The 18,400-nt window shown below is 37.8% G+C and overlaps 2 protein-coding genes across 7 annotated transcripts; one reads left to right on the top strand and one right to left on the bottom strand.

Annotated features, from left to right (window-relative positions):
- Positions 1-35: 35 nt before the first annotated feature.
- Positions 36-18,305, bottom strand: LOC131780180 (uncharacterized). Of its 6 annotated transcripts, XM_066166622.1 has the most exons (21): positions 18,195-18,305; positions 17,979-17,997; positions 17,627-17,805; positions 16,671-16,905; positions 16,468-16,586; positions 16,195-16,267; positions 15,410-15,487; positions 14,803-14,946; positions 13,870-14,037; positions 13,421-13,492; positions 12,899-13,078; positions 12,245-12,400; positions 11,787-12,042; positions 8,525-11,433; positions 8,054-8,184; positions 7,692-7,776; positions 7,183-7,224; positions 6,396-6,740; positions 5,655-5,864; positions 5,117-5,329; positions 36-72 (listed from the first exon to the last, which is right to left on the bottom strand). In XM_066166622.1, exons 1-20 carry the CDS (start codon positions 18,299-18,301, stop codon positions 5,135-5,137), a joined length of 5,703 nt encoding a protein of 1,900 aa, XP_066022719.1. In that variant the 5' UTR covers positions 18,302-18,305; the 3' UTR covers positions 36-72; positions 5,117-5,134. The 6 variants fall into 6 exon arrangements, 4 of the variants coding, with proteins under 4 accessions (XP_066022719.1, XP_058952778.2, XP_066022720.1 ...); XM_059096795.2 differs by lacking the exon at positions 36-72 and having other exon boundaries at positions 3,934-5,329; XM_066166623.1 differs by lacking the exons at positions 36-72; positions 17,979-17,997; positions 18,195-18,305 and having other exon boundaries at positions 3,934-5,329; positions 17,632-17,758.
- Positions 649-3,954, top strand: LOC131780179 (uncharacterized). The gene is made up of 2 exons (XM_059096794.2): positions 649-1,054; positions 3,118-3,954. Exons 1-2 carry the CDS (start codon positions 845-847, stop codon positions 3,313-3,315), a joined length of 408 nt encoding a protein of 135 aa, XP_058952777.1. The 5' UTR covers positions 649-844; the 3' UTR covers positions 3,316-3,954.
- Positions 18,306-18,400: the final 95 nt, after the last annotated feature.

The raw sequence follows: 18,400 nt of genomic DNA, 5'->3' as shown, positions 1-18,400 counted from the left end.
CAAACAAACAAAAATAAAAAACAAACCTAACAGGACAGCATTCATTCAAGAACTTGAATGTACCCTAGGAGACTAAAAAAAAAAACAATAAAACTCAAGTAGTTCTACACTACAAGTGAAGTAGAATGCGAGCATTTTCATAACGCTATGAATCAAACCTGCCAACTTAACAAGGATCGAGGGAATTTTGATGTGAATGAGCGGAGTGCTGCTTTTCATTCAGATCGAATTTCGGAGGATATTTTTTTCTGCTGGAACTTTATCAATAAAGAAATAGAAAATTCAATGGGCCTCCCAAAATCAACAAATGCACGAGTTTATCAGGCCTATATGGAAAGCAATTCAAAACCGCCCTCGTTTTCAAGTTTTCAATCTGTGTAAGACAGGTGATACGAATTAACTACATTGTATTGTACTTCACTGTTAAAAACAAATTATTTTCAAAGCATGTGAATTCGGTTTCTGTGAGTTTTGACTGATTATCTACGAGTAACTAATTCTATTTCTTCCTCAGGTTTTTTCGTGTTGTATTTATTCGTAATTCAGACCGTCCATGAACACTATCGCCTCCTTTTTGGGTAATGGAAAGATTAAAATCTGGCGACAGATGTCAAGCAAAGTACCTCTCGCCTGGTATGTTTTGCTTTCCATATGCAAATATAAACCACCAGTGTCTTGACTATAAACAATAGCGGCGTGAAGAACGTGCTCGCTCAAAGCCTCTTATGGACTTAATCTTTCTCTTTACTTGACAACTCTACGCAAAATACACAGTTCTCTACGACAAAATTTCGAAATTCATCGATTTTTAGCGGAGGACACTTTTTTGGTGAAATACTCAGAGATGGATGATGAACGGCTTCAGCTTGCTAAACGCCATTCTTTTCCGTATATGAAAGTGTGCACATGGAATATTTTGAAATCGGGATCGGCGAATGAAGTAGAGATAGAAATCCCCAAAGCGGATTCAGTCCCTGTTATTGATTCCGAAGGGACAAGCGAGGAAAGAGAAGCCCGCCTAGAAGCAGCGATTTTGTGGATACGAAAGGAATTGGTAGGTAAAAAAAAATGTCAAAAGATACCGAAAATTGTGTTGGAAATATATTCAGTTTAGCGGATTTCGGAACGTCAAGTAAAAAATTACTGCGGCATTTCTTTGAGATAACTAAATATTCTCGAACTAAGAGACTTTTTAGCTAGAACTCGTGTATTCTTGCAGCGGACAGGTCGAAACCTGTAACATTTTTATTTTTCCTTCGAGGGGCTGTTTATGTTTCTGCATTTTTGATTACAATGTCGCAAAAGTCTTCATCGTTTTCGACGCGTGACATGCTTGGGATAATAATAGTCACAGATAAGGCTTTAACATAGATCTTCACCATATAAAGATCTAGAATCTATCTCCTCGCCATATGGTCTAATAATTTCTGTTTTAAAAGTCTCCACCTGCCTAGAAAAAGATGGAACTGCACGGATGATAATGTAATACCAATACCCGCGACGAATTACATGATCAAAAAGTCAACGAAACAAATACAAAGTGCACAAAGAGGAACAAAATAAATTTTAAAATATTTTAAATATAGAGATAAAATAAAAGACAAGTCGTCATACTGTCTTTTTTTTTAAATTTCATTTTATTTTTTTTTTTGGCGAAGAACACTATCATTGGTCAATAATAATGCACAATACTCACTGTCTGTAGAAACAGAAAGAACAATAGTGCAATATCGGCAGACTCCAATTGTGTAAATTAACAACAGAGTTATGTTATTCGCAGCCATAACATCCTATTTATAGAAACACAGGTTAGACACAATATGATTCATCACAAGAGCTGACAAGCTTAGTAACGTAATCACTTGATCCTTTTAGCGAATCAAACACAGCTAATTAAATGCTTTCGGAATACCTCCTTAATAAAATACACTATCAACAAAGTATCTTGTGTACTCAAAACTAATTGACCTTCAGTTCAACAATGTGTCGCTCAATCTCACTTCGTCTAGTTAGTGGTAAGTGCGGCATGAAAACGTACTGGATTTGGGAAATTTCGCACTTAAAATGGGGCTAGAGCTGAGATGAGTATAGATAGTATAACTTGGATGTCCATTATTACGGAACAATGTAAGAAAAATTGAAAATGACATCTGATGCTTCTTCGTAATTAGTTTTTGACGAAAACAAGCTAATATCGAGAGAGGTGTCACTTCACCGGAATAAAGAGAAATATCGAGGTGTCTACTGTTTCAACAAAAAAAAAAAAGTTCGCGCAAATACCGAGCAGAAGCGCAATGGAAAATCGAAAGACTCCAAACTTTAAGAATGCATTTCGGAAGTTCGCCCAATATTTTTTTTTAAACGACAATGTACAAATTTTTTCGCTGAAGAACAATTCTTTTGAGCTATAGCAGCTTCTGTATGAATATACTGAGCATAACCCAAGCGGGGATGTCGGAGATGGAAAGGTCCGGGTTCCAGGCCTGATCACATCGATGGTTTTTCGTAATTAGTATTTGACAAAAATAAGCTAATATCGAGAGAGGTGTCACATCACCTGAATAAAGAGAAACATCGAAGTGCCTACTGTTTCAACAAAAAGGGAAAGTTCGCGCAATTACCGAGCAGAAGCGCGATGGAAAATCGAAAGATTGCAAACGTTAAGAATGCATTTCGGAAGTTCGCCCAAATAATTTTTTTTAAAGGCAATGCACAAATTGTTTCGCTCAGCAACAATTCTTTTGAGCTATTGCAGCTTCTGTATGAATACACTGAGCATAACCCAAGCAGGGAAGCCGGGGATGGAAAGGTCCGTGTTGCAGGCCCGATCACATCGTTGTACTACTGTATTCTTGGGCATGACACTTTGATATTCCGGTGCCTCTTCCTACCAAGGAATACTAATGGCAAGTGCTGAACTGTACATGTTGGGGGAACCTGCCAAGGGCCAGTATCACCCCATCCAGGGGAGTGGGGGGGGGGGGGAAAGCAACAGTCCCGGTTGCCTGATGCTACAGAAACCGGGTGAGTTCCGCCAGAAGAGCCACTGGGTTCGTGGTCGTGTTCGCTTAACTTTAGGCTCGTGAGACTAATCTACACTCCTCTGTGTCTTAACAGGCTGATATGCGGCATCAGGACAAGTATCTCACAAGGCAGTTCATTCATCTGAGAGCTACAATCCAACGTATCAAGAGCGAGAGTTTGCTCGATGGGCTGGAAGGAAACACTGACAAGCTAAAGGAGACCTCTTTCCGACATTCGATACCTGGACCTACAATCCGACCGATGTTCGGTAGAAGCATATCTTATATGTAGTCACAGACCATCGTTGTTCCTGTGTCACGCGCAATGAAGAGTTGCGTTACAATTCTTGATGTGACAAAAAAAAGTTAGAATAATATATCATGCTATAATTTAAGTGCTTCCTTGCCGTCGAAATTTCATCGTTTGTGTTTAACAAGTACGTTAAAAGAGAGTAACGCTTGATTGGGGCTGTAAAAATAGGTACCTAAAATAAAACATTGATGGAAAGGGATCACCCTTGCGGTAGCTGAGTCCGTGTCGTTTTAGTTAGTAAATCCAAACAGGGTCAATTAGGAGTTTTGTACAGGATAATACGACAACCGATCTGCTATCATGTAAAAATAGTCAACCACTACACGATTACATTTTGCAGTTTACCGGAAAAAATACAATATCACATATTGTACAAAAATTCACGAAAATTATTAAATGGGTTGGAGCAGTACACGAATAGCCTCAGACGCTGTGAAAATAGTTAAGTACCATGTGCAATTTACGATTATCGCAAGAAATATGATGAAAATTGTACTAACATTTTAGAGAGTCGTTGATTTAAACCAGAAATCACTTCCACAAGGATTACTCATACGTAGTAAAAAATGACTTCAATTAAAAGCAAGCCAACTATAACTAAATACAAATCCTAAATAAATGTATTAGTACATCTCAGTTGAAAACAATTTCAGTTATTTTCCTTTATTATAAATCGCTCCTCATCATATTATCCCTAACAGGTGGGTAAATTTGTGTCAGATTATTAAACTAATTTTCACAGCCACTCCAATTTCTGATAAATTTTGAAAACCACCATTCACTATTATTTCGTGAAAACCGTTTTCTGTAATAATTAAATAAAATATATATCACTTTTCAATTTCGTGCTAAAAACAAGAAAATTGTTTTAGAAACTGATAATTTTGTGGTTATAACAGCAACTTTAATTTATGTTAATTTTGTAAAAACATTATTCAATATTACTTCCTGAAAACCGTTTTTTTAGTAATTAAATAAAAATATATCACTTTACAATTTCGTGCCAAAAATGATGACAAAAATTTAAATGATACAAAACATGAACAATGTTTTAGACACTGATTATTTTGTGATTATCACAGCCACTTTAATTTCTGTTAATTTTTGTAATTTTGTAACTTGTGGAAACCGTTTTCTTTAATAGATTAATAAAAATAATAATTTTCCTATTCCGAGCTAAAAATGATAAGAAACCTTTCAAAAAAAGACGAAAATGTATTTTTCATTGATTATCTTGTGGTTATTTACCCTTATTTAAAAGCATGAAATTTGGACTAAAACGTAACGCAACGCAAATTACATAAGTTGTAAAAAACTTATTTTGTTAAGTCTCAACGAAAATGTATTTTTCATTGATTATCTTGTGGTTATTTACCCTTATTTAAAAGAATGAAATTTGGACCAAAACGTAACGCGACGCAAATTACATAAGTTGTAAAAACTTATTTTGTTGAGTCTCAACGAAAATGTATTTTTCATTGATTATCTTGTGGTTATTTACCCTCATTTAAAAGCATGAAATTTGGACTAAAACGTAACGCAACGCAAATTACATAAGTTTTAAAAAATATTTTGTTGAATCTCAATTCAGACTCAAACACCGAAAAACATAAAAAAGACATACCTAGTTTCCTAGACATAAGGAAAAATAATAATTATAACAAGGAAAACAGTTAATTAAAGGTCAAAACAAAGAACAAATGTAATACTATAAGCCCTGTTCATTACGTAAGACATACCCTGGCCATTCATCTCTCTAACACTTTGCCATCTGACTTACAATTATATGATATCCCTCTCAGTTAAGTGGACGAAAGAACGTTGAAATATCAGCACATCCAGCAACCTGCTCTAGTATCCTTCGTTGTTTCAGTCTTTTGTTTAATTCGCTAGTGGCCTTCCTGTGGCATATAACGCACAAGGTCCTCAGATTATCTAATCCACATTCCCCGCCTCCCTCTGACACAGGTGTGATGTGGTCCGCTTCCCAGAACTAGAGTAATCATGAGAAAAAAAAAAAAAACCAGATGAAGGGTTTAGTCTTACTTGATTGATCCAACATGAGGGCACAATAGTCGAGCGTGACGGTCGCGCGTGGCAACAACGCGTGACAGCCGAACGAGTTTGGTTTGATTACTAATGAGGAGTGAGGGGGAGGGCTCTCTCCGCAAGTTACTTTTTTGTCTCCAGCCCTTAATGCGCATTGACAACGAAGATTGTTTTGAACAATACAATCAAAAATCGACAAAAAAAAAATTGGTAAAATTGGGCCATGTAGATATTTAAAACAGCAAGGTGTTTTTGAACATCCAGCTTACAATTCCCTCCTTTGGCTCCATTATCATTTTCATCAACTTTTGATTTGGCAAAGTCGAGTAATGAGTCTGAGCCAAGAATGCCGGCCGATCTCTGACAGGTAACGCGACGACATTTTGGTACAAGTTATGGGCGTCCATTGAACACAGCTGACAAATTCCTCGTTCTGCTTCAAACAAAGCTCTCCTTGCCGCCGTACCGCTAACACGAACCTAGATTAAAAACAACTCTATTTTAATTTTTTTTTTTTATCAGTTCAAACAGCGAAAAGAATTAAACACATTATAATTGAGATTCCACCTGAACAATGTTGTATTTTGTTATCTGTGATTGCAAAATATTGAATTGGGGGAAGAGGAGTTGTAGCGAAACACAGTCCAACTTGTATTTTACTTCTAAGCCATCCTTGATGGTGGCTACGTGAATTTCATATGTCGACAAATTTTGTCGCGGATTGTGGTCTGCAGCATGAATACTGTACTTGATAGTTAATTGGATTAACAGCAATATCATAGGGAATTACGAGGTAATTAACTTATCAATCAAATCCATTTCGAGAGGGAAGAGAAAATGTAATTCTTGAATAACAATTCACAGTGAAAACGACTTGGAAAATACTCTTCGGTCATTCCTGTCTTTCCCCTCATTTTCTCTTTCTTGCTAACCCCTTCATCGATGTTCAACTAAACCAACAAATACTGGCGCAAAACGCAGAAATAGGTTCCTTAAAAGCTGTCAATTACCTGATATTCCTGTTTGCAGTCGTGCGAACAAAATCTTGCATCCCAATCTGAGCACCGCACTCTCTTTGCGAACTCCACAGGGCCCTTACAGAACAAGCATAGTGGTACCCCATCAGTCGTCACAGCCTGGTGATAGATCTTATCCTCGCAGATTGTGTTTGAGGTACATATTTGCGTGTTGCTGTTAAGTTCCACGCTCTCTCCTTCTTCTGCACCATCTGCTATACTCTTGGCGTGATCAGTTTTCCTCTCTATTTTGTTTTGTACAATTTTGGGTTTCTTAACTACCCGAACTTTTCCTCCTACTTCTTCCGCGGTATTATGGGCAGCCAGAATCTGAGTTTCCTGCAAGATAACAAGTAAAGGAAGAGGAAGGGACAAAGAAATAATCAGACAATGGTTTTTGGAAATGGTTTGATGCTTTTCTGGTTTAAAGATTTAATGAATGCAACCGAGAAGTTACAACTCATAGACCTAAAGTTTCGACACTCCTGTCTAGTACCTTCATCAGCGATTAGATCACCCCTGATGAAGGCACTAGACAGGAGTGTGGAAACGTTGGGTCTATGAATTGAAACTTCTCGGTTACATTTATCAAATCTTTAAACCAGAGAAGCTTCAAACCACATCTGATTGTCCACCTGGTTGCCTTGTGAACTGTAATATATCATACTTTTTTAAAATTATTTTAACTGAATCAGCAGCAATTCTAATACCATCGACAACAATACCAAAATCAACATCAACAAAATAAGGGAAAGAAATTTAAAAAATATATGACCTTTACCTTTGAAGGGTGTCGAACATAGCTGCATGCCCTTGACAAACCCTGACAAAACCAAATGTAAAATACTTCAACTGAACCGAAACAAAACGTTGTTCTTTTTATTGTGAAGAGATGCGATCATCATAGCGGGGAAGAATTAAATAAAGAACTTCTTCCTAAGCTTTGGAGCTTTGCCTAAGGTTTAAAAAATTATCAGTAATTTCAAAGGATGTCTGAGTAATGGCAATAGAAACAGCAGCACAACCATTACCACAAACACCAGCAACAACAACCACAACAACAACGACATTGTACTCACTAAAGACGGCCAAAAGGCGTCTTCCTTTCGAGGATACAATCGTTCACCTTTCAACCCCTATGAGTCTTTTCCCGCGCGTTGTTGGGTGTATTAAGTCCCGATCATGGAAACGCTTCCAGTCGCTAAATATACCTCCTTTATCAAAGTAAACTAGGAACAAAAATTTTTAAGCAAATGTGTAACGATTTCATGAAAACAAGCCAATGGTTACCTTTCTTGCACACTCATAAGCTTCCAGAGGATCATCAAACACAAGTCCTGATTTTCGGAGTATTCGCTTCTTCCCCTCTCCCATCCTAAACAAAATGAAAACCAAGGAAAAAGTGCGTTGTATTTGTGATACCACAAATGAAAGCTTGACTCAACTTAGACGATTTTCACAAACTCATACTAAGCCTGCTAGAACGTTCATATTGCAATTCCCTTTACCGAGATCAAATCGGTATGTATGTATGTTTAAGTATGTATAAGTATGATCCAGTCTGATTCAGTTACCATAACAAAGCTAAAATGAAGCAATTAAACTACAATTGACCAAAGTAACCTCGTAATAACGCGTAAGGTCTTAATTACCTTCTCCATTTTTCAAGGAATCTTTCAATCTGCCTTAAATTTTCATCATGATGAAGAATGGCGGGTAAATCTTCCATGTTGCAGTTCTTAACATCAGACATGCAGAAATTAATTCCAAGTGGAAGATCATCCTATGCAGAAAACCAAACACCGCAATGATCACGATGCACAAAATCTACTTTCTTATTCTTGATGCTCCAGTTAAGTGTGTGTGTTTGTTTATGTTTTTGCGGTCTTCCTACAAAAACGCCAGCGCTCCCATCCTACAGAATACAAATGCGCTACCTATCTTATGATTATCATATTTTGAGTCACCCTTAAGCACAGAAGAAAATCTGTTTTACTAATCACACTCGTATTGTCTTTCCGGCTGGATGTAATTTTCCCATAGGGCTCCTTTGAATAATCATCCTGACATTGCATTAGTTACAAGGAGGGTGAGAAGGAAAAACAAACCAGTAAATGACTCACCTGAGTGTACAAATATAACCGTTCTGTGTAAAGGCTTAAACAGAATTTCAACTTCATCACCTCAGGGGGAGCGTCTTTTTCATCTTCTTCCTCCTCTTCTATTACTGGATCCAACTCAGGCCTTGAATTATATTCATTTGCTAATGGCGCAGCTTCAGTATTTTCAGGGTTACCTTTAGCATATTGAGGTTTTTGCGCAGCCTTGGGCTTAGCATCTGTCTCAAGCTTCTTCTTAAGCTCCGTGACAGAACAAAAATCGGAGCACTTTATAAATCCTGGGCTTGTAACTTTCGGACTACTTGAGGCTGTTTCACTACTAGAAGCGGAAGAGCTTATTTCAAAAGAACTCTCTTCTTCCCACCACCGCTCGTCGTCTTCCCATTCTGAACTAAAAAATTTTTCAGCTGCAGCTTTCAGCTCTTCAAGGTCCTCCATAACTTCGTCAATTTCCGAATTTTTGGAGGATGGCAAATGGCCACCAACATTCCCTTCGGAGGATACCGTCGAAGAAACTCCACTGCACTGTTCAGTCACCAAATGGTCTGAAACGTCAAGTTGTTCACAGTCCATTTCCAAATCATTATTGCCAATCTTGCAGCACCTTGCGCCGTGGTCGGTTCTAAGTTGTAGTTCCTCTTGATCTGAGGAAAGAACAGAATCGACTGGACTAGCTACATCTATGCCTTTACCATCAGGCGGTGTGGCGGCCATCAGCTCGTATGGAGCTGCAGAGGAGGACAATGCATAGGAACACTTAATGGTGCTGTCACTGCACAAAACTTCTGAATCGTATGAAACATCACAGATACCATTTTCTCCTTCGACCTCATCAAGTCTAAGTCGCTTTCGAGGGTTCGACTTGACCTCTTCAGAAATCTCTTCTCTCAAGACTTCATGGCCATACTGCGTGTGACTACTACTTTGTGTTTCACGAGATAGTCCCAATGGTTCTGCTGTCAAGCCTTCATCCATTTCCCGTGGATTCTGGTCTTCTGCATTCTTAGTCCTCTTCCAGCGTCGCCTGTCACTCGAAGTGGTCTTGCTCGCACTGGCCTCCTTCTCTGTTTCCACTGTGAGTAGACTCTTTTTTGCACTCACCCTCCGGCTTCGCCGTTTTGGAGTCAGACACATTGAACATTCAATCATTTCTGACAAGTTCAAAAAGGTGCAAGCCGCGCACGACCAAGGAGGCAAGCCGGACTCAGCAACTTGACTATAAACACTATCATAATCAGTTGATTTAGCCTTACGAATAGTAGATTTAATGTCACTCTTTGAATCACACGGTGGTGTTATCATCGACTCACTCGACAAGTTATGGACAATAACCTTTCCTGTAGCATGTGGTTCTACAGTTTGCCCAGTGCTTATAGGAGACGTCATTTGGGCAGAGCCAAAGGAAATTTGTGATGACTCGTGTTTTACGATTCCACTGATCTTGCCAGAATTCACACAAGTAGAACTGGTATCCATACAGTCTACACCCGTTCCATATAGGTCCATTTTATCTGAAATATATACGTCATCGCGACCTTGTCCACTGATACTTTTGATGCTCAGAGGATTATCGTCGACAGTGCTCGTGGCCTCGTCAATTTTTGCACGAGGTGTGAAGCAGATGGAACATTCCAAAAGCTGCCCATCATTTATAAAAGTGCAAGCACTACAATGCCAATCGGTAGGTGGTTGCTTCCACCTGTTACCTCTCCTTGCCTCTCGATTTTCTGTCTTCTGTTTTGGCTTGTTAGCAGCATTCCGCTTTTTACTGGGCTTCTGTGTGACCGGTACAGGGGCGACCTGAGTATTTTTAAAGCTGTCATCTTGGAAATCATCTGTTGAATTGTCATCATAAGGCACTGCAGTGACGCTAGTATTTCCATCCTCTTTAACCGGCAAACATTCCCTATTTTCAAGAACTTGTGACGAATACTTTGGAGGATTGAAAACTTTGTCTTTAGTACTTCTAGTACTCTCTTTTAAGGGTTGGTTCGCTTTCGTTCCATATCCTCGACTGTTACTCCTCTCACATAAAACATATTCATCTACAGTCACGTTATCGTCTAGAGAAACAATGTTGAAATGGGAGGAAACGTTTTGGTCACTTTTCCTTCCTTGATGACAGCATGAAGGCATCTTTGTTCCTATGTTAGCAGAATCTTTGTCACTTTTATTGCAAGCGTCATCAGAAGAAAGACCAAAGGACTTTGTGCACGATTCTGTTCCTTGCTTACTTTGTAACTTTCCAATTTTATCGACTATCTCTGATGTTCTTCTGGGTGAGTCTGACATTTCAATCCCACCGATATCTTTTGAAAAAGATCCTCCCTCGAAATCTTGACAGGACGGATATCGTGAATCGTTCACTGCACTTCCTATTTTGTGTTCCATTATTTCCGTAGTACAATCATTAAAGCTATCTTGATGGTCCTCTAGCAATCTCGATGTCCTTTTACAGACCACTTCTACACACTCTATATCAGCCTCTTGTAAATACGTTAAAAATTCCCGGTCTTTCGGCTTCGAACTTCCACCCAAGAAATCGCTCTTCCCTCCAAAATTGCATTCATCTTCTGCGTTTAAAATTTCAGGTCCATCTCCATTATCAAGATAGCCTCGTAACGTCTGTGATTCCGTTTCAGGATCACTTCCAACAAATTCTATAAGACTTCTGCAGTAGGCTTCTTGTTGACTTTCTCTTGTGGTGGTTTTGCCCTCTACGAACAATAGCTTGCCATTTTTCATTTTCTTCAACTTTACTGTTTTTGGCTTAAGTGGACAGTCCTCCTCCTCTAGAGCTTCTTCGTGAGGTTTAGGGTCAGTTTTAAGATTTTCAAGGTTTTCTAGACTTTCTCTGAAAGGTTTACCGTTTTTCTTGAGTGGCGTTTCTTTACAGATTTGCATATCCGGTGCTTATGAAAAATGAAAACTATTAGAGGGCAACCTAATTTCAGAGACCTTAAAAAAATCATCAAAAAAAAGAGGCGTCTGATATTTCCTCGCTTCCAACATAAATACAACACAACATTAACCCTTTAACTCCCAAGATCTCTTTAGTAATTCTCTTTACTGTCTGCCAAGTGATTCTCACCATGTTAATTTGGAGAATTTGATACTGGATCAATTAGTAATCCTTGGCCTAAAATTGATATGTTTCTTTATTCTCATCACTTGTCAGCACGATATTGCATAGATATAGTAAGGAGAAATTCTGTCTTGGTCACTCACGGGAGTTAAAGAGTTAAGTACAATATAGAATATGCACCTTCCCAAATAAGGACATCATCCTTTAGATCATCCAAAGTCGATAAATCCTCCTCTTCACTCTCAAGCACATGTATCGGATCATCTGAAGTTTTCCTGGCCGCACCCATTTTTGCACTTTTGTTTCTATGGACCGTCGTATTGTGACTACTTGCTCTGTTTTCAAAGGAGTTCGACTTTGAAGAAACTGGTGTTGCAACAAAAAAAGAACGAAGATCTCTTTGCCCTTGATCCTTACCAGTCGTTTTTACTGAAAGCTGCAAAGATAGAAAGGTCTTGTAGCAAGTCCAGCAACAGCAGGAAAAAAAGGATTGATTTAATGAAATATTCAATCTTGTTTTCAAGGCAAAACAGTGCATTTGAACCAAAAGGACAAAAAGAAAACTTGAAGTAACACTAAATGTCCCCTGAGCCAATCTCTATTGTCAATTGAATTCTTAATCGCTAAGCTTGACTTACTTGCTCATTTACGAAATCCTCCAGGTCCTCAGCACCTTCTTCCTGGTCTTGGATCCAGGCAGCACATGCTGACAATTTCCGACCTAGATCTTCATCTGCATTCTCTGTCTCAAGATCTTTACATTTCCCATCCAATGTGGTAGTAGTAACGTAGACCTGCAAAGGGAGGGGAAACACGAATGACAGAGCTGTGATCGATTTTAGGTTCTCCTTGGATAGGCGTTTTTTGAAATGATGGAATGATTTTTCTTTCAATCAGATCGCAGTGAATCAAAGCGTGCAATCCTCTGGGCCCGGTTGTTCGAAGGCGGTTAGCGATGATACAGGATTAAAACTTTTACCTGTCTATTATTTTTCTTAGAATAAAGTTTTTAATCAGGACTTATGTTTGGAGAGGTTTTACCTTAACGTAAGACACAACTGGAGGAAAAAATATAACCAATTTAAACTGTCTGCAAAGCTACAAAGCTAACTAAAAGAATTGTTGGCGAACTGTCGGTCAACTGAATCGTTCTTTAAACAACGCATCCCTGGAGCAGAAGTCACCTTGATCAAGTGCATGCAATGGAAAAATTTCTTCTGAATGCAGTGCAAAATGTACATAAGGAACAATTATGTCCCTCTTACATACCACGAAAACTACCACAACTATACCTTGCGTCTAATAAGGGACCATAGCGTCTCATCCACTGTCCCTTTGGCAATCAAGTAATGAATGTTAACCGGTAGTGTCTGCCCTATCCTATGTGCTCTGTCTTCAGCCTGTATAATAACACCTGGAGTGTGATGAAGCTCCGCGAACACTACATGATGGGCTGCAGTGAGAGTGAGTCCCTGACGAAGAAAATTTTAAAAAATAATGGAAAACCATGATAACAAAGGCGGACAGACAAATAGATGAATAAATTATACAAAGGAGGTTGTTACCTAAGCAAAGGCTCGATAACACAGGCTTCGCCCCTTTTGGAACTTGTTTGCAATTATCTGACGGAAAATCTATTTTTTGTTGTGTTAAATCTACTTAAAAACAACTTCCAGTCATGCTGCATACATTTTAATGAACCCTGCAGAATTCCGTGCCTTTGTAGGCCTGGAAAATTTGATTATCTAGGCTTATTGATTATACGAGCCCAATAATATTAATCAGAAAAAAATCGTATCCATTTTGATACTCACAAAAGACGCTGCTTCAATGGAAAGGGCCGCAACGCGTACTTGTGGATCAGTTTGAAATGAGTTAACCAACTCCTAAAGCAAGTATACAGATCATTAGCCTCAACAACAACAAAAAAATTTCAAAACACAGACCTTACATCTCTCGTAACGACAAATGTTTTTAAAGGACCTTTTTTAAGTTGCAGATAAACAAGATTTAATACTCAAAGTGGGAACTTCCTCGAATTTAATACTGGCTGTTGAAGTCAATAGCACAGAAGTGGACAAGTCCAACGGGCGAGAATTCATGACGTGAAAAAAAAAAAAAAGTTGCGAGGAGACCAAAAGGGTCAAGTTACACGAAAACAGTTACATTGAATAGTCTCTTCGACTTCCTCCCTAATACACCCGGCCCTTTATCAGACGTGCACACATGCAGAGCAATTAAAAGAGCATACAGAAATCCTTACCCCTCTAATTCCGGAAGGTACATCACCCGCAATGCAAATGTATTTGAGTTTCAAGGTCACCAACTTTGTCTCGATGGCTTGACGTACAAGACGATGACGGAAGAACACAATGAATTTGCCATCCATTCCCTGGGCCAAGTCTTCAATGTACTTCAGAACTGGACCAATCTTAGGGAAAAAATTGGGCGTATCAGGCAGTGAGAATGAAGCAGGATTCAGGCGATGTATGTCCAAATATTCAAACTGAAGTTCATTTTAATGACTTCGTTAGGTTCGTTTAATGACGTAGCGCGTCGCTGAGTCAATGGTAGAAGCATTGTTCGTAAACATTTTTGACAAAGTCGTTGAGAAAATGACTTCGTTGAGTTTAGGAGATGATAAATATTACTGAGGAGTAGTTCAGAGGAATTCAAGAGGCAAATTACATCAAAGCCTACCAGCCGACCCCAATTAGAGACTAGGGAAGGTACAACTTTCCAGTGATCAGGCTGGTCTGGTGTCATGTGACCAGACCAAGTTACTATGAACCAGACTCTAGCAGAGAAGAAAGCCCCATATAAAATATCATTGAAAAAGAAAAAAAAAAAAGAAAAAAAAGTAAAAAGCTTCATCAAATTAGCACACCTCTAGCTATTACTTGACAGACACTCTCCATTATTTTAAAGCATTACATACACTTTGACTCCCATGAGTGACCAAGATAGAATTTCTCCTCACAATATCAAAACAATGTCAAGTAGACAAGTGATTAGAATAAAGAAAAATATCAATTGGGGTATTATAAGTTGATTCAATACTAAATTCTCCACACTAACATCATGGGAATGGCATGGCAGACAGTGAGGAGAATTGCTAAAGAAATCTTGAGAGTCAAAGGGTTAAGTAATGAGTCAAACAGAAGTGGAGTGTGGCCAAACTCTGGAATCTTCTCACCTTGACAAGCCCAGTATAGTGATATACAAGTGTTGATAGGCGTCTGATTTCTGTCAGAGGTGACTTAATTGACAGGTCATCTGCAACTGCCCCATTGATAATAGCAGAACATTTCCTGAAGTCTTTCATGATCTGCTTCAATTCCTAAACATTTGATAGAACACAAGCTCACATAAACATACTTAACTGGCCTATAACAAGACAAGAGCATGGGAAATTTTATTGGAACCTTCTTGCTGTCATTCCAGACTCATTTGTATGGAATATACATAGGAGGCAGGAAGCCAATCAGAAAAAAATCACCACGACTTCAACATTTACTGCATTGTAGAGAAAATAGATGATAAGAAATTAATAAGTTGGCATCAGCTTTGTGCAAGGTATGGCATTAACTACAAGGAAATGTACAGCACTTAAAAATGATTACATCTGCAATAATTTCCAGAGTGAAAAGATTAAGTGGTGATAATATGCATTCATCTCATCAGGAGTACTCAAGGGAAGTTTTTCATTACAGCTTTAAGTATGAGAAGACAACAGATTATCTGAATCACTTCCAGAAGTTAACAAAAGCACAGTCATAGCTGTTATCTGTATCCTGACTCACTGTGTTGTATTTACTGTTGGACTCTGAGATGTCAAAATAAACTTTTTGTCTTCTCTTTGGTGGTAACTGAGTCAAAACCTATATGAAAAAAAGGAAGAAATTTTTCACAATCTAATTTAGTCAAGTTATTCAGAATTTATCAAATGCTGGCATATCTCTTATGTAACTAAGTAACAAACTGAAAAAAAGGCTGGGAATAGATCTTTTACATCCACTGCACCTTGACTTTGAAGTAAGTTGCCTCTTAAAATCAGAAATGCAGTCACTTAAAACACTTTCTATTACTTTAAAGACGCATTTAATTTTGTAAACTTTTGATCAAGGATAGGCATTTTCCACATAATATTTTTGTAATCTTTTTTTTATTATTTTTTTTGGAAAGAGGATGTATTTTCGCTACATGGATTTTGATTATTAAGGTGGTTTAATTGTAAAGCATGTTTAATCCTATCAACATTTTAACCCTTTAACTCCCATGAGTGACCAAGAGAGAATTTCTCCTTACAATATCAATACAATATCGAGCAGACAAGTGATGAGGATAAAGAAAAATATCAATTTGGGGATAATTAGTTGATCCAATACTAAATTCTCTGAACTAACATTTTATAAATTGTATGGTTGACAATAAGGAGAATTACAAATTTGATCTGAGAGTTAAAGGGTTAATTTGTGAAATAGAAATTTAAAATATCATCATTAACATTAATATTATTAAATTATCATTAATATCATTATCTTTTTTTAATTATCATGCAGTACATACAACTGAACAGTATACCAACCTCTTTCTTAAGCCTTCTTATCATGACATGAGTTTTCAGGAGATGATACAACTCATCAAGATTTGAAGCACCACTGTGAAAAGAAAAGTATTATTCAATTGTTGATCAATCCAAATGTATACCAGTTACATAAAGATAAGAATTTAAAAAATACCGATGCATTACATTCATATCGATGAATCAATAAAGTAGTCAATGAATCAGTCAAACATCAAATAAAAAAGATAAATACAAAAGTTGAAAAGACTATATGCAGTGCACCCATATAATTACCTTGTGTCAAAGCTCCTCTTTCCTCTGAAAAATACATCGCGAGCATTGCAGTACCTCTGAACGAAACGACTGAAAGAACCAAACCTACCTGGACAGATAATGTCCAGCTGAGGAAAGAGCTAGAAAGAAAAAGTGAAAATGTCAATTCAATTTTCTCGAGACAAAAACAGTCCACGAAACAAATGAAAGCATATCTCACAAACCTCCCTTGGTCTAGCAAGTGATGGTGTTCCACTCAACAGAATGGCATGCTTGGCTTTCTTGCAGATTTGAAGCAGATGTTTTGTACGTGCTGATTTTCTGTTCTTTAAGTAATGTGATTCATCTAATATGACAATATTTAACTTGTGGTTTTCCAGAGCTTCAAGTAACAATTTGGAGGTTGCTAAGCTCAGCAGACCATAACCTACAATATGAATCATGGCCTTCCCAAGGTTACTGAAAAAGAAATCAACAAGTGCTGTATGTAAATGTTATATTTTAAAAAGGTTTTTACTCTACTATGGGATAGACTTTTCAGAAAGGTTTTTTTGCTTTCACAGAGGTTTTAGTCTTGTTTGTTTTCTTGATTTATTTTGGTGAGTTAGTTATGTGGATGTCTTTTCTTTTTTTAATTCATTTTGGTAAAATATTCCAAAAAGAAGGAGTTCTTTTAATGGTAGTCAAAAGAAGGAAATAGGTGGTAGTCAGCAGAAACCCACCTGCTGTCAGACCATTTTGAATTGGCTAAATTGTAAATTGTGATTAAAGACAGAAAAAAGAATTTTTGAACTGATTCTAGAAGCAATACCTAGCTACAAAAGGCACTTGAAGTTGCATCAGAATGCTGCAAATGATGACTCTGAGAGTTACAAATTTCAGTTTTTTTTTTCCAGAGAGCATGCCCCAGACCCTACTAGAAGCTAGTGCATGTTTCTTTCTCCATGCCATCTGTCTGCCAAACAAGCTTTATTCAATTCAGCTACATACACAGTTCAGGTTTTACACCCAGTATATTTTCTGTTACATTTCCTAATGATAACCCTGAAGTTTTTGTGCAGAATTTCTCCTTGTCCTGTCAATCATGATCAGAACTGTAAAAGCTGGATAAGTCACCTAATAAACATCTTGATCCAGCTAGGACATTTCTTGCCAGACAAAAAATTCATTGCTGACAAACCTTACATCGCAGCCTGATCTAATAAGATTCAAATCATGTGGTTCAACTTCAGGCAGCCATTTTTCGATCTCGTCAATCCAGGAGAACTTGACAGAGGATGGCACCACAATCAACAGTGGCCAGGTATCTTTGTAATAATATGCAATGCTGATTGCTTGAAGGGTTTTGCCAAGTCCCATCTGCACAATATAATGACAATTATTCACAGTTATGGCTTTAAATCAATTAAACCTTTCAATCCCAAGATCTCATCAGTAATTCTCCTTACTGTCTGCCATAAAAATGATTGCTTGCAAGAAGGGAACGGTTAAACCAATCATTGATCATTTGAAGAAATAATATTCAAACAAACCTCGTCTCCTATCAAACATCTGTGATGTGTATAACCACGGATTTCACACAAGGAGAGAAAGAAACACAAATCAAAATCAGTTTCATTGATATAAAAGCTCTTCGTATTCAAATCAGTTTAAAATACGTCGCATGCGGGCCAATTCAGCACACACAACAATATTGAATAATTTAAAAAAATGCATGGGGTTTTCATCAAATTCTTTGCATTTTTTACCTTCCTTGTTTTCTAATACCAAACTGGACACCATCTTTTTGAAAATCAAGCAAAGCTCTTCGCAGAGGACGAGGCAAAAACCTCAAGCTCACCGATGTGGTCGCCATTAAATTATTCCCGCCATTAGAAGATGAAGTGTTGCGTGACATTTCGTTCGTGACGGTGTTTGCGGGAGCTTGGAGCCGAGCTAGAGTGCAGCGACTCGC

The sequence above is a fragment of the Pocillopora verrucosa genome, chromosome 5 (assembly GCF_036669915.1).
Source record: "Pocillopora verrucosa isolate sample1 chromosome 5, ASM3666991v2, whole genome shotgun sequence".
NCBI lineage: Eukaryota > Metazoa > Cnidaria > Anthozoa > Scleractinia > Pocilloporidae > Pocillopora > Pocillopora verrucosa.
Note: the sequence above shows the minus strand (reverse complement) of the source record. Positions and strands in the feature narration are given on the sequence as shown.

Excerpts from the sequence above, each read along its gene's own strand:
- LOC131780180 (XM_066166622.1), bottom strand. The coding sequence starts at position 18,301 with ATGGCGACCACATCGGTGAGCTTGAGGTTTTTGCCTCGTCCTCTGCGA. Across the intron at positions 14,038-14,802 it reads ACTATACTGGGCTTGTCAAG|ATTGGTCCAGTTCTGAAGTA; the intron begins GTGAGAAGATTC and ends TTTTTCCCTAAG. Across the intron at positions 7,777-8,053 it reads TTCCTTGAAAAATGGAGAAG|GATGGGAGAGGGGAAGAAGC; the intron begins GTAATTAAGACC and ends CATTTTGTTTAG.
- LOC131780179 (XM_059096794.2), top strand. The coding sequence starts at position 845 with ATGGATGATGAACGGCTTCAGCTTGCTAAACGCCATTCTTTTCCGTAT. Across the intron at positions 1,055-3,117 it reads TGTGGATACGAAAGGAATTG|GCTGATATGCGGCATCAGGA; the intron begins GTAGGTAAAAAA and ends GTGTCTTAACAG.